At 37.4% G+C, this 12,245-nt stretch overlaps 1 protein-coding gene across 1 annotated transcript in view; it reads left to right on the forward strand.

Moving 5' to 3' along the window:
• Positions 1–12,245, forward strand: part of DIP2B (DIP2 disco-interacting protein 2 homolog B (Drosophila)) — a 150,864-nt gene that overhangs the window by 79,613 nt on the left and 59,006 nt on the right. Inside the window, exons 8-13 of the mRNA XM_012650134.1 lie at positions 1,593–1,684; positions 3,692–3,802; positions 5,143–5,266; positions 6,219–6,328; positions 9,507–9,609; positions 10,772–10,836. Of these exons, the coding sequence (XP_012505588.1) occupies positions 1,593–1,684; positions 3,692–3,802; positions 5,143–5,266; positions 6,219–6,328; positions 9,507–9,609; positions 10,772–10,836 (605 nt within the window). The remainder of the gene's footprint in view (positions 1–1,592; positions 1,685–3,691; positions 3,803–5,142; positions 5,267–6,218; positions 6,329–9,506; positions 9,610–10,771; positions 10,837–12,245) is intronic.

Raw genomic sequence — 12,245 nt, forward strand, 5'->3', positions numbered from 1 at the left:
ATATCATGGTAGTGTTTTTAACTTGATATTTAACAGCTGCTGGTCATTATGTTTCAACAGATCTTTTCAGTTATTTAATAGGATTGTAAGTTCTAAGTAAAGCTATTGCCAAATATTTTCATTTACTAAAGTGGCATTTGCATGCCAGCTAATATTTAAAAGACAGCAAAAAGAAGAGACTTTGTAGATTTACTGATGTTTTAACATTAGAAGAGCATTTTAGAAAACCATTTGGTCAGCATTAATGATGTATGGTGGAAATCAGATGGTTTTTACCAAAAATTAAAACTGATTACTTTTTAGGTCTTTACTCCATCCTGCTTCTTGCTTGTAATAGGCACAAAGTTCTGTGATGAACAAAGATTTAGTACTTTTCCGTTTAATTTTGCATCTTGTCTAAAGTTTTTATTTTTCTTTTTAAAATAACTTCAAGGAAAACGTAGTCAGCCCTCAGCAATGAGATTTTGTACTAGTTTGTTCAGATTCCTTTTTCCCTTCACAAGGGGAGCATAATGTCCATAGACCTAGATACAAAATAATCTTGAGGAAAGATAAGTTTTTATTTAAAGGATTATGCGGGTTGAAATAGTTTAAATCTTGGATGTGCTTCTGAATAAATTGTGTATAAAACTAACATAGCTATTTAAAATAACATGGACTGGGCACGGTGGCTCACATCTATATAATCCCAGTGCTTTAGGAAGCTGAGGTGAGAGGATCTTGAGCCCAAGAGTTCGAAGCTGCAGTGAGCTATGATGGTACCCCTGCACTCCATCCTGGGTGACAGAGCGAGACCTTGTCTCTTAAGAAAAAAAGACTTTAAATAACATGATTTCTTTCACTTTTCTTATAATCTAAGGTAAGAATTTCTAAGAGTTGTTGAGAGGAGAGAGTAGGAAGAGGGAAAGGATTTTTTGTTTGTTTTTGCCCAAATAGTTTTAACATTTACCTTTGAAGCTGTATATTAATTTCATCCATATAACCCTTAAAGAAAGCATTCAGCTGGCCAAATCTTTGCATGTTTATTTAATATCTATAAATATAGCTACATGTTTCATCTGGATAATTTCCATTTTATTGTCTGTTTTCACTGAATTACAATGGTATGGAATGTGTAATCATTTGAGTCATACATTTGCTTTGCAGTTACCACAAGTAGCTAATAACCACCTATGTAAGTGGTTCTTCAGAACAAGCTTAGAACAGAAGTAGCCTTCTGGTTTTCAGTCCTGTGATAAAAAAAAGGAACCCAAACTTGTCCCCCTCCCCTAAGTGTGATCAACTCATATCAAATTATTTCTAAGAATATTCGAATTATTCCAGAAAAGAATTTGGAATATTGTATAAACTAGGTTGAGCATCTGGTGATGTTTTATTTTTATTTTAAGACAGGACTGGCTTTTGTAAACTAGAATGAATATAAAGCTTTTGGGGAAGGGTGCTTTTTGTGTGTTGGGGGGTGAGTGATGCTCACCTAATGCATCATTTGGAAATGGCTCTTGTCTTAGTAAATGTGCTGATAAATTGAATGATTTCTTACCAAGATAGGCCTGTATTTTTTCTATAAGACTGTTCTATTTTCTTTTTTCCAGGAAAGTTGTGGAGCAGAAGTTTAAAGTTGGCCTACACACTGCTTAATAAGCTGGGGACCAAAAATGAACCTGTGTTAAAACCTGGAGACAGGGTAATTGGTATTTTGGTTTTAGGGAGGTGGAGCTTATTGTTTTCTAATATGCACATTTTGAATTTTTAATGTACAACAGGAAAATTTATATAAGTTTTATTTTTGAAAACTAAAAGTGCTTTGGTTCCAACCCAGGTTAGCCTGATGCTAGGTGATAATTCTTGCATTCATAAATTGAAGGAAATTCACTTGTCCTTTTATGTGGTTGCCAATCAGTAAACTCTTGAGGTGCTAATAACAAGAAAGAAACCTAAGCCTTTCTAGAAATCAATATTTCAATATTTAAACAATAAAAGCAACAAAATTTACCCTGTGATATTTTTTCTTTACAGAATGCCTTATACACCTTTAAAAACAATTTTTCTGTGGTTTTATGTAGAAAGGGAAGGAAAGGCTTGGCACAGTGGCCCACACCTGTAATCCCAGCACTTTTGGAGGCTTAGGTGGGAGGATCACTTGAGGCCAGGAGTTCAAGACTACCCTGAGCAACATAGTGCAACCCCATCTCTACAAAAAATAGAAAAATTAGCTGGGTGTGGTGGCTCACACCTATAGTCCCAGCTACTTACTTGGGAGGCTGAGGTGGGAGGTTCACTTGAACCCAGGAGTTCAGGGCTTCAGGGCTGCAGTGAGGTATGATGACGCCACTGCCCTCTACCCTGGGTGACAGAGCAAGACCCAGTTTCTTTAAAAAAAAAAAAAAGAAGGAAAGGAGATTCATGTTACTTTTAAGAAAAAATAAATTGATACAATTTTATTTCTTCTTTAATTATAAATAACATTAAAAATGTATTTTTAATTTTTGAAGTGTTTTTCGTATTAATGACTTTCTAAATATGATTACTTCTTACCATTAAGCATTACTTTTCATTGGAAATTTATAGAAACTACACAACAGACTTCTTTTTAGTAGGCTCATGATTATAGAATCTCCTAAAATAAGACTTTTAAAAACACTTTTGCATTGTGGCAAAGAGCATCTAAGGATGTCTATTACTTGTAAATGCGACCCATGAGTGTTTCCTAGTCTTCATTGAACCTTAAGGTGATTTTGTGTCTACCTAGCAATGTAGACACTGTATACAGGAAGGAAACGGGTTGTTTAAATGTCTTATGGAATTAGTATTTTCTAAAATTCTAGGAAAATTTAAAGGTTCAGAATTGAACTTTTCTTGGGAGTGAGTTAAGAGAATTTGAAAACAAAAGAAGAGGAAACGAGGCTAGTGACATGATTAAGTTTTCAGATGTCATGGTGATGTGTTCTGTGTTTTTGCATTCCTTGAGTTAATAAGGGAAAGTCGTTTATCCTTGTGGTGCATTATAGGCGAGATCACATATTATAGAGATTTCACTGTTTAACTTTTGTTATTTAATTAATTTTATATCCATAATTGTTTCTGCCAATATTACTTGCACCTGTTACCAAATACCTTCCTGCTAGAACACTTGCATTGTGGAGTAAGTGAACAAGGATTAATGCAATGAATTAAAGAGTAAGAAACCTTAGGTTGGCCATAAGGTGATGATCAAGTCAATCAGTGGTTGTATGCTCTCTTAGAGATGTGAGGCTTATTCTTTAATATGCTGTTCTATCTAGAGAGGTCCATTGCATTTATTTTATTACTTTAGTCCCGCACTAAAGTAAATTGCCTTAGGTTTCCTAAGTATTAATGATTAACTTAATACTTAAGATGAATTATTTACTGCTAAATCACCAATAGAATTAAATGAAAAATTCTTATGACTTTGGTGAATTGCATTATAATTCCCAAAATATTAGTATAATCATGGGCATGATGGGATTTTTTCTTTTTAATGGGCATGATGGAGATCTTTTCTTTTTAGATTTGTGTGTCCATCTCTGTAACTTAATTTCCTTTAGAGCAAATGGCTATTAAATAGTTTGATTTACATGTTCATGTTAAATGTTATATATCTTAGAGAGTGATATTGAAAGCATAAGCATGTTTTTATTCCTTTATTATTGAATGTCATTATGAATTTTAGGTAGCCCTGGTTTACCCCAACAATGATCCAGTCATGTTTATGGTGGCTTTTTATGGATGTCTCCTGGCAGAAGTGATTCCAGTGCCTATAGAGGTACCTCTTACCAGAAAGGTAACATTGCTGAATTTAAGAGGAATGTAGCCTATGTGACATGGCAAGCATCAGGTTCTTATTGCATTAATTGACTCAGTCATGATGTTAGAAACAGTCTGACCATTTTCTAAAGTCCTCACCTTCACTCTCTGAAAACATGAAAGTTGTAGAAAAATTATTAATATTTACAAGCATCATGTAAATAACATAGGTTTTCAACTAAGAATTTTTACAGTATTGTGTATCATTTACAATAGCATGGCGGCATACTTGACTTCAAACAATTACCATTTATATAAGGAGTACCACTCTTGTTTCAGAGACTGTAGATAACCACATTTACAATAGCTGTGACCTTTTTGTAAAGCTATTTCCTTCAACTATATCATACGACCTAGGATTTCCATTAAGTGGATGGGTGATGCAGTGATTGCATGTTGTTCTCCAATTTATAGGATTTTACTTTGACAACACGTCAGCCTTACTAAAATGAAGCATATGTAACAGATTTCCATGTTCAACCAAATGATTTCTCCATGAGCTGCTTGAACTAATTTTCTCATGCAATTTATTACTGAGTGTTGATGTCAAAGATGAATCTGGTGGAAAATGTGGATTTATAAGAAAAAATTACTTTTTGGAAGGAATAAAAAACAAATTGGTAAAATCCCTGAAACTCTAGTTCATGGGATACAGTATCCTTCAATTGGTCAGGAAATCATAGGGTCGTTCATAAATTATTAAGTTGGCAGTGTTTGTGTGGTTTCATAATGATACTTTTAAGATGAAATTTTAATGGAAATACTTTAGACTGTATCTTATGTTTTTTGCTCTTGTTTTTGCTGCTGTTATAAAGCTTAAATCTACCTTCTTTAAAGTAGAATAATAAAAGAAGTATATGGATTTGGTATAACCATCCATTGACTTTCATTGTAAATCTGGACATTTGGTATCCATTTACATTATTTATTTTGTTATGAGCTGAAGTGCTTTGCCCTTGGATCTGGGGGTGGGACGAGAGGAAGACTACTTAACCATGTTAGCATTTATTTCATTTGCCTGAAACTAATCTAAAAGAGGATCATTGCTGACCCTTGAATAAAGTGGTCACATTTGGCTGGTAGGATTCATTAGCAATGTCAGGTTCATAAAATGCTTGATTTGTACTCAAGAAATAATTGTATTGTAGAAATTATTTGGAAGAATATAATGTCATTGGATTTTGACAATTGCTAGATGTCGGTGAGGCTCCCTCAATGTTATCTCACAAGTGCCAGAGCATTACTAAGTGTTAAGAGTTTGGACATGGGTATGCTCATGTTCACTCCCCTACTGTGTTCGTTATCTTTTCTCCACAGGATGCTGGAGGTCAGCAGATTGGCTTCTTGCTAGGAAGCTGTGGTATTGCCTTAGCTCTTACCAGTGAAGTTTGTCTAAAGGGACTGCCAAAAACCCAGAATGGAGAAATTGTACAGTTTAAAGGTTAGTAATATTTGTACCTGATTTTAGTTAAAAGTTGAAACTTAATGCTTTAATTAGCATTTTAATTTAATAATAGCTAAGTACTTTACATATGTTTTCTTTTTTTTTTTTTTTTTTGAGACAGAGTCTCACTCTGTTGCCTGGGCTAGAGTGCCGTGGCATCCTCCTAGCTCACAGCAACCTCAAACTCCTGGGCTCAAGCGGTCCTTCTGCCTCAGCCTCCCGAGTAGCTGGGACTACAGGCATGCGCCACCATGCCCGGCTAATTTTTTTTCTATGTATTTTTAGTTGTCCAATTAATTTCTTTCTATTTTTAGTAGAGACAGGGTCTCGCTCTTGCTCAGGCTGGTATCAAACTCCTGAGCTCAAACAATCCGCCCGCCTTGGCCTCCCAGAGAGCTAGGATTACAGGCGTGAGCCACCGCGCCCGGCCTACATATGTTTTCTTATTTAATTCTCACTCTCTTATGAAGTAGGTACCATTATTATCCCTGTTTTACAGGTGAGGAAACTGAGAAACAGAGAGGTTAAGTAACTTACCCAAAGTCACAGCTAGTAAATGGCAGAGCAGTGATTTGAACCCAAATCTGTCTGAGTCCACAGCCCACACCCTTAACGTTTATGCTGATGGTTGGAAAAAGCTACCACTCTGTACATTAAAGCTAAATGCTACATATAGAGACAGAGGATAGACCACTAACTTCAGTGGACTTCCAGTGCCAAATGGACCTCCCAATTGTTGAGGTAATGTCAAGGCCTGGAATTAGCATGTGGAACGATTGTACTTTTGAAAGAAGGTATAATTGGTGATTTATCACCAAAAACTAATGAGAAAAAAAGTACTTTATTGATTATTAAATGGTCTTAATTTGGTCTCGATATTTAAAATGACCAACTCAATGTGAATTCCTTCCCTGATAGCAATTCAATTTTTACTTTGGGTTTGATTTAGGTTGGCCCCGGCTCAAATGGGTTGTAACAGATTCCAAGTACCTTTCAAAGCCACCTAAAGACTGGCAGCCACACATCTCACCTGCGGGTACAGAACCAGCATACATCGAGGTAAGTCCTGAGACTTTCTGGCTTTCCTTTGGCTTCAGTTGCCATCTTTCAAAATATAAAACTAACTTTTTGCAGTTTTTAATGTTAGAAGATCCTCCTGCTTTGTGAAGTTACTATCTTTTGGCTTATAAAATGCCTTGTAGTGAACCTTCTGTTCTAATTATTTTGATCACAAATACACATTCAAGAGAAAGACAGCAAAGAAATTGATCCTTCACATAAGAAAGTTACAAAAGACTTCAGAGAAGTACAAAGGTTTAAGAAATGATTTACTGGCAGAGAAATTTCTCTGCTGCTTTTTAAGGGAGGTTGGGAGCAAAGGAATAGAGAAATAAGGAGGGAAAATACCTGTGCTTGAAAAGTACATATTCAACAATGAAAGATAAAGAGCAAGAAGAAACAAATGGCTAGCAGTTTTGGTATTGAAGGTTAACGCGGGAAGTGATTGATTAGCAACGGGATCTTGTTAAGGGATCAAGTCCTAGTGCAAACCAGGTACCAGACTAAGTGCTTTAAATGCATTTTCTCATTTAAGTCCTCATGACCACACTGTGAGGTTCAGATTTTTATTAAACCTTTTTTATAGATGGGGAGACTAAGGCTTAAAAAGACTTGAGTAACTGACCAAAGGTCACATGACTTGAAAATGGCAGAGGTGGAACTCAAAGTCAGGTCTGTCTGACTCTAAAAGCTATACCCTTCACCACTCTGCATCCTGCTTGAGACATACGTTCACCAATTGTTTGCTAAATTAATGAATAGGCAAATTAGCTGGGCACATTGGCTCATAACTATAATCCTAGCACTTTGGGAGACTGAGGTGGGAGGATCACTTGAGGCCAGGAGTTCGTGACCCACCTGGACAACATAGCAAGACCTCATCTCTACAAAAAACAGAAACATTAGCCAGGCATGGTGGCGTGCACATGTAGTCTCAGATACCTGGGAGGCTGAGGTGGTAGGATCACTTGAGCTCAGGAGTTTGAGGTTGCAGTGAGCTATGATGACACCACTGTACTCTAGCTCGGGCAACAGAGCAAGACTCTGTCTCTAAAAAAAAAAAAAAAAATTACAAATCAATAAATTTAAAAAAAGGTTTGGGAAAATACCACCCAAACTTGAACATTGTGGTGATAACAAGTATAGATAACTTTAACGACTTTGACTATGAAAGGGAAGAGAGTCAGTAGTAGCTGTGAGAGGTGACAGGGTAATGTTGGATACAAGGATGATTGTTTTTGAAGATGGAATAAATCTGAGTATGCTTAAAAGATAGGTAAACAAGCAATTAAAATACCAGATTTAGCAATCAACTCTCAATCCATGTCATGTCTCAGTGATGACACATTTCATCACTCCATCCGCCTTAAACTCTAGTCACTGGCTTCCTGGATTACTCTCTCTCAGTTCTTCTGCCTCATTGACCATTCCTTTTCAGTCTTCATTGGTGCTTTCTAATAGGCAGAGGGCCCTTCATTAAGTGGCTTCTTGCTTAGCTCTCTGGCCTCATTGGAACTACTATTCTCTATTTCTAAGCTCCTGCTATTTAGAACTAACTTGCAGTTCTCACTTGGGATCCCTCTATTACCAACAGGACTCTGCTAGTTAGTTTAAAGTAAAGTATCTGTGGATAACAGAGAGCTGTTAAAGAGTTATTAGCAGGAGAGTGACAAGAATGAATTTGTTACCAAACAATTCATCTGGATTGGTTGGGTTAAGAAAAGAAGTAGGGGGAGCAGCTTTTACAGTTACTCAGGTGAGCCGAAGCTCATGGGGTTGGGAATAGAGAGAAGTGGTTGGAGTCAAGCGATAGTAAGAAGCAGAATAGGCAGGGCTTGGTGACTGATGCTACAGAGGGATGAGGAAAAAAAGACTAAGGTTTCTGACTTGGGCAACTGGGTCGATGGCAGCATCATTCATTAAGATAGAAAATACAGCAGGAGGAGTTTTCCTGGGCAGGGGTTGAGGGGGTGGGTAGAGAATACAGTGTTAGATACATTGGGTTTTACAGGACTACAGGACATTCCAGAGGAACACTTAACTCTGTGAGTCTGGATCTCTCTGGAGGAGAGGCCTGGGATAGAGAGAGAAAACTGGGAGTCATCAGGAATGTGGCACCCTGATGGAATAAGGTGAAAAGAGAAGCAGAAAGAGAGTAGGACTCATAGCGAGTGCCAACATTGAAGGGTTGGGCAGAGAAAGTGGAGGAGCAACGGGAGAGAGACAGACAGACACACACAGAGAGACAGAGGGGCTATGAGGGGAGTGTCACCAAAGCTAAGGAAGGAGAAGGAGTCAAGAAAGAGAGTAGTAAAATGTTGCAGAAAATTCTGATAAGGTATGCAGAATGTCCTTCTAACAATCAAAAAGTTGAGGCTGATCTGAAGGGAGTGAGTTATCTCAATTTATTGTTCATAATCTGTTACAGATCAAACTCCTGTTCTACTCTTCCCCTCCTTCTCACTACTGCGTTAAACTAGTCTTAAAAAAAATTGTGCAGGGCAAGGTGGTGCACACCTGTAGTTCCAGCTCCTGGGGAGGCTAAGGCAGGAGTATCGCTTCAGCCCAGGATTTCAAGGCTGTAGCATGCAATTATCAGGCCTATGAATAGCCATTGCACTCCAGCATGGGCACCATAGCAAGACCCTGTCTCTTAAAAATTAAAAAAGTTGATGATCCTGGTAACAAGCAACTTGAATGGAGCATCAAGGACAAAAGTAAAATTATAGTTGAATGATTGGTAAAGCGAATAGGCCATTCATTTCTGGGTCTCCCCTTATGAGACTGGGAGCTTCTGATGCACAGGGACCACATCTAACACGCCTTAAACTCTGCAGTGCTGTGCTTGTCATGTATTTATTTGGTATTGTGCTTCTGTTAATACAGCTCAAGTCACTTGTTTGTTGTAGCTTTTTACCAGCCACTTCACACTGATGACTAAACTGTGGTCTTTTTCACACTTACTTTTCTTGAGCTTTGTCATCCTCCAGTGCCATCTTTATGTAATTAGAGTTTGGGACCCAAGTCCATAGCCTTAATTACTCATATTAAACATCTTAAACTCAGCCCATTATTATGGCTTATCTGAGTTTTGTTTTTGGATTCTAATTTTGTCATTTGAAATAACCCATTTTATTGTGTTTCTTATGTTTTTGTTTTTTGGTGTTTTTTTTCCTAGTATAAAACAAGCAAAGAAGGGAGTGTAATGGGAGTTACAGTGTCCCGGCTTGCAATGTTGTCTCACTGCCAAGCTCTGTCACAGGCCTGCAATTATTCTGAAGGTCAGACCTCATCCCATGACTGCCCTCATTGTTAGCTTCAGATACGTGTGACTGTGAGCACAATGCTCGGTGATTAGATTCCATTTAATGATGAAATTCAGAGTGAAATGTTCTAAGACACATTCTTGGCTTGCTTTTGTTTTCTTCTTTTTCACAAATATGCTGTAATTTAAAGGAACTAAAATTCTGGGCAAACTAAATATGTAAAGCATGATTTCTAGAGTACAGAAATAGAAAACCCGGATTAAAACCATGTGTTTATTAGTGGTGGAATGTCAGGTATCTCCATCTTTCTGTGTCCAGAGAGATACCAGCTATACATTTGGAGTCAAAGAAATTCAGCTAACACAAAGCACAAATTAAAACATAAAATAGTATTCTGTATTTTTGAACTTTAGATGCGTTAGTATGTATTGTGTAATGATTATTTGCCTTAGAATGTTCTTCGCAATATTGACTTTTTAAGTGTTTTATTTTCCTTTTGCAAAATGAAGCAAGTTAATATGTGTGCATTATAAAACAACATTGTTGTCTGGTAAAACATATATATAAAATATATATATATGGGAGCAATCAAAGTGCCCCCAAATAGAGATTAAATTATAATGCATTCATACAATGGGTTATACCCTGACACATTAAAACTCATGTTCTTGAATATTAAAGATATGGACAAATTGTTTCAGTATATCGTTAAGTAGAAGAAGTTAAATACAGAGCTTTGTATACCAATTTTGCTGTTAGATGTCTATCTATATGTAAATACCTTGAAATATATGTGTGTGAATGTAGATATATGTTTATGTACACATACTCACATTTTTATGAGGAAGTATAATTTTTTGTATATATTTGTGAAATTTCCAGAGTTTCTAAAATAAGCATGCATTCCTTATATAATTGGGGGAAAAGAAATGATCTCTTCGAAAAAATGCCCAAGTCATAAGAAGTTTCTGACTGATTGTCTCTGCTATTCCCACATTACCCTATATCTATGATCAGTTCTCCAACGGGACCCTCAAACAGTCAAAAGACCCAGAGAACTTATAGTCATTTCTCTAAAAGCACCAAATCAATTGTTTAGTAGAGGCAAATGACATGATTTTGCTACTTAACACTAACGATGATTTCCTTGTGTTTTTTCCTACTTTTTCTATTTTAGGGGAGACAGTAGTAAACGTTTTAGACTTTAAGAAGGATGCTGGGCTGTGGCATGGCATGTTTGCGGTAAGCTATTCAGAGTTAAGGCCTTTAGTATAAATTGCTTATGATTAAGGCCAGCATGCTATGTAACTAGAGCATCTCTCAGTGCTTGTTTGAAATTTAAGCCTCCAAAAGATGAGTAATATTTTCTAAAAGACATTTAACCTTTCGTTTTGACAAAATGTATTGAATGACTGCCATGCATAAACTGCATGCTGCAACTGACGAAGACAGTAACAAGGTAGATGGGGATGCTTTCCATCAGGTAATGCGCTGTGGGCGTTAGAGAAAGGTGGCTTCCTTCTGGCTCTGGGCTGGAAGGAAGGTTGTGTTTATGGAAGGCTGTTTTTATGGAAGAGATGACAGGTAAGCTGGACTTTGAAAAATAGGTTAGCTTTAGCTGTGTGCACATTTTGGGGGGAGTAAGGTAGAAAGAGGGGACATTTTAAGTGGGAAAGCTACCAAATCTAACATGCCATTTAGGGGAGAGAAAGAGAAAAAATATAGGATCTCTGAGTTGAAGAAGACCTCAGAGAGTAGCTAGTTCCACTTCCTTAGATATTACAGCAGCTTGGATAGAGTAGGAAATGAAGCGTGAGGGAAGAGGAGAAAGATTCTTCTTCACCCAGATCTCCCAAATTAGTAAGAGCTTTATTCCTTGAGTGGTACCTACTTTCTAGCTCTTTTCTGAAAACTTTATTATTTTCTTTTTTATCATAAGTTAAAAACCCTTGCGAGCAGTTAAGAGAACTCTCCTCCCTGTGACACAAAGTACAAGATAGGGACATGTATGAAGAGTTAGTTACAAACACCTTTTCCTGAAACTAAAAGTTTGTCATCAGAGCTACAAACTTGGGGGAGGCAGGAAATGGTATTTTACAATGGTATCTTGATTTCTTTGGGCAACTTAGGTGGTGAACTAAATGGCTGGCCAGTCTGAACACCAAGGCTCGCATACTCTGCCAGGCTGGGTCTCTTTGAGGCATCCTGAGTATGCTTGATTTGAGTGGTAGGAAAGACACCAAATCGCATGATCCCCTGCACTCCCTCAGCTTTATCTAACCAAACACTTAACAGGTGTAGGCGGGACCTCCTGTAAGAAACAGGGACACTTTGATTTCTTGCTTTGTGATACCCACCTACCCCTTTGTGGTACATGGCAAACATGAGCATGATGAAAGCGCTTAGTGGGTAGAAGTGGCAGTATCTGTTAACATTTTAAAAGCATATACAAGTCCCAGCTACTCGGGAGGCTGAGGTAAGATGAACTGTTGAGCCCAGGAGTTTGAGGCCAGCCTGGGCAACATAACAAGACCCCATCTCTTAAAAAAAAAAAAAAAATCATATACCCCATGACCCAGGAGCACTACTTTTCTATATCTACCCTAGAGAAACACTTGCACGTGAGCCCAGAGCCCAGGGAAGCGAGTACA

This window comes from Propithecus coquereli, unplaced genomic scaffold (genome assembly GCF_000956105.1).
Source record: "Propithecus coquereli isolate 6110/MARCELLA unplaced genomic scaffold, Pcoq_1.0 Scaffold111, whole genome shotgun sequence".
In the NCBI taxonomy this organism is placed as follows: domain Eukaryota; kingdom Metazoa; phylum Chordata; class Mammalia; order Primates; family Indriidae; genus Propithecus; species Propithecus coquereli.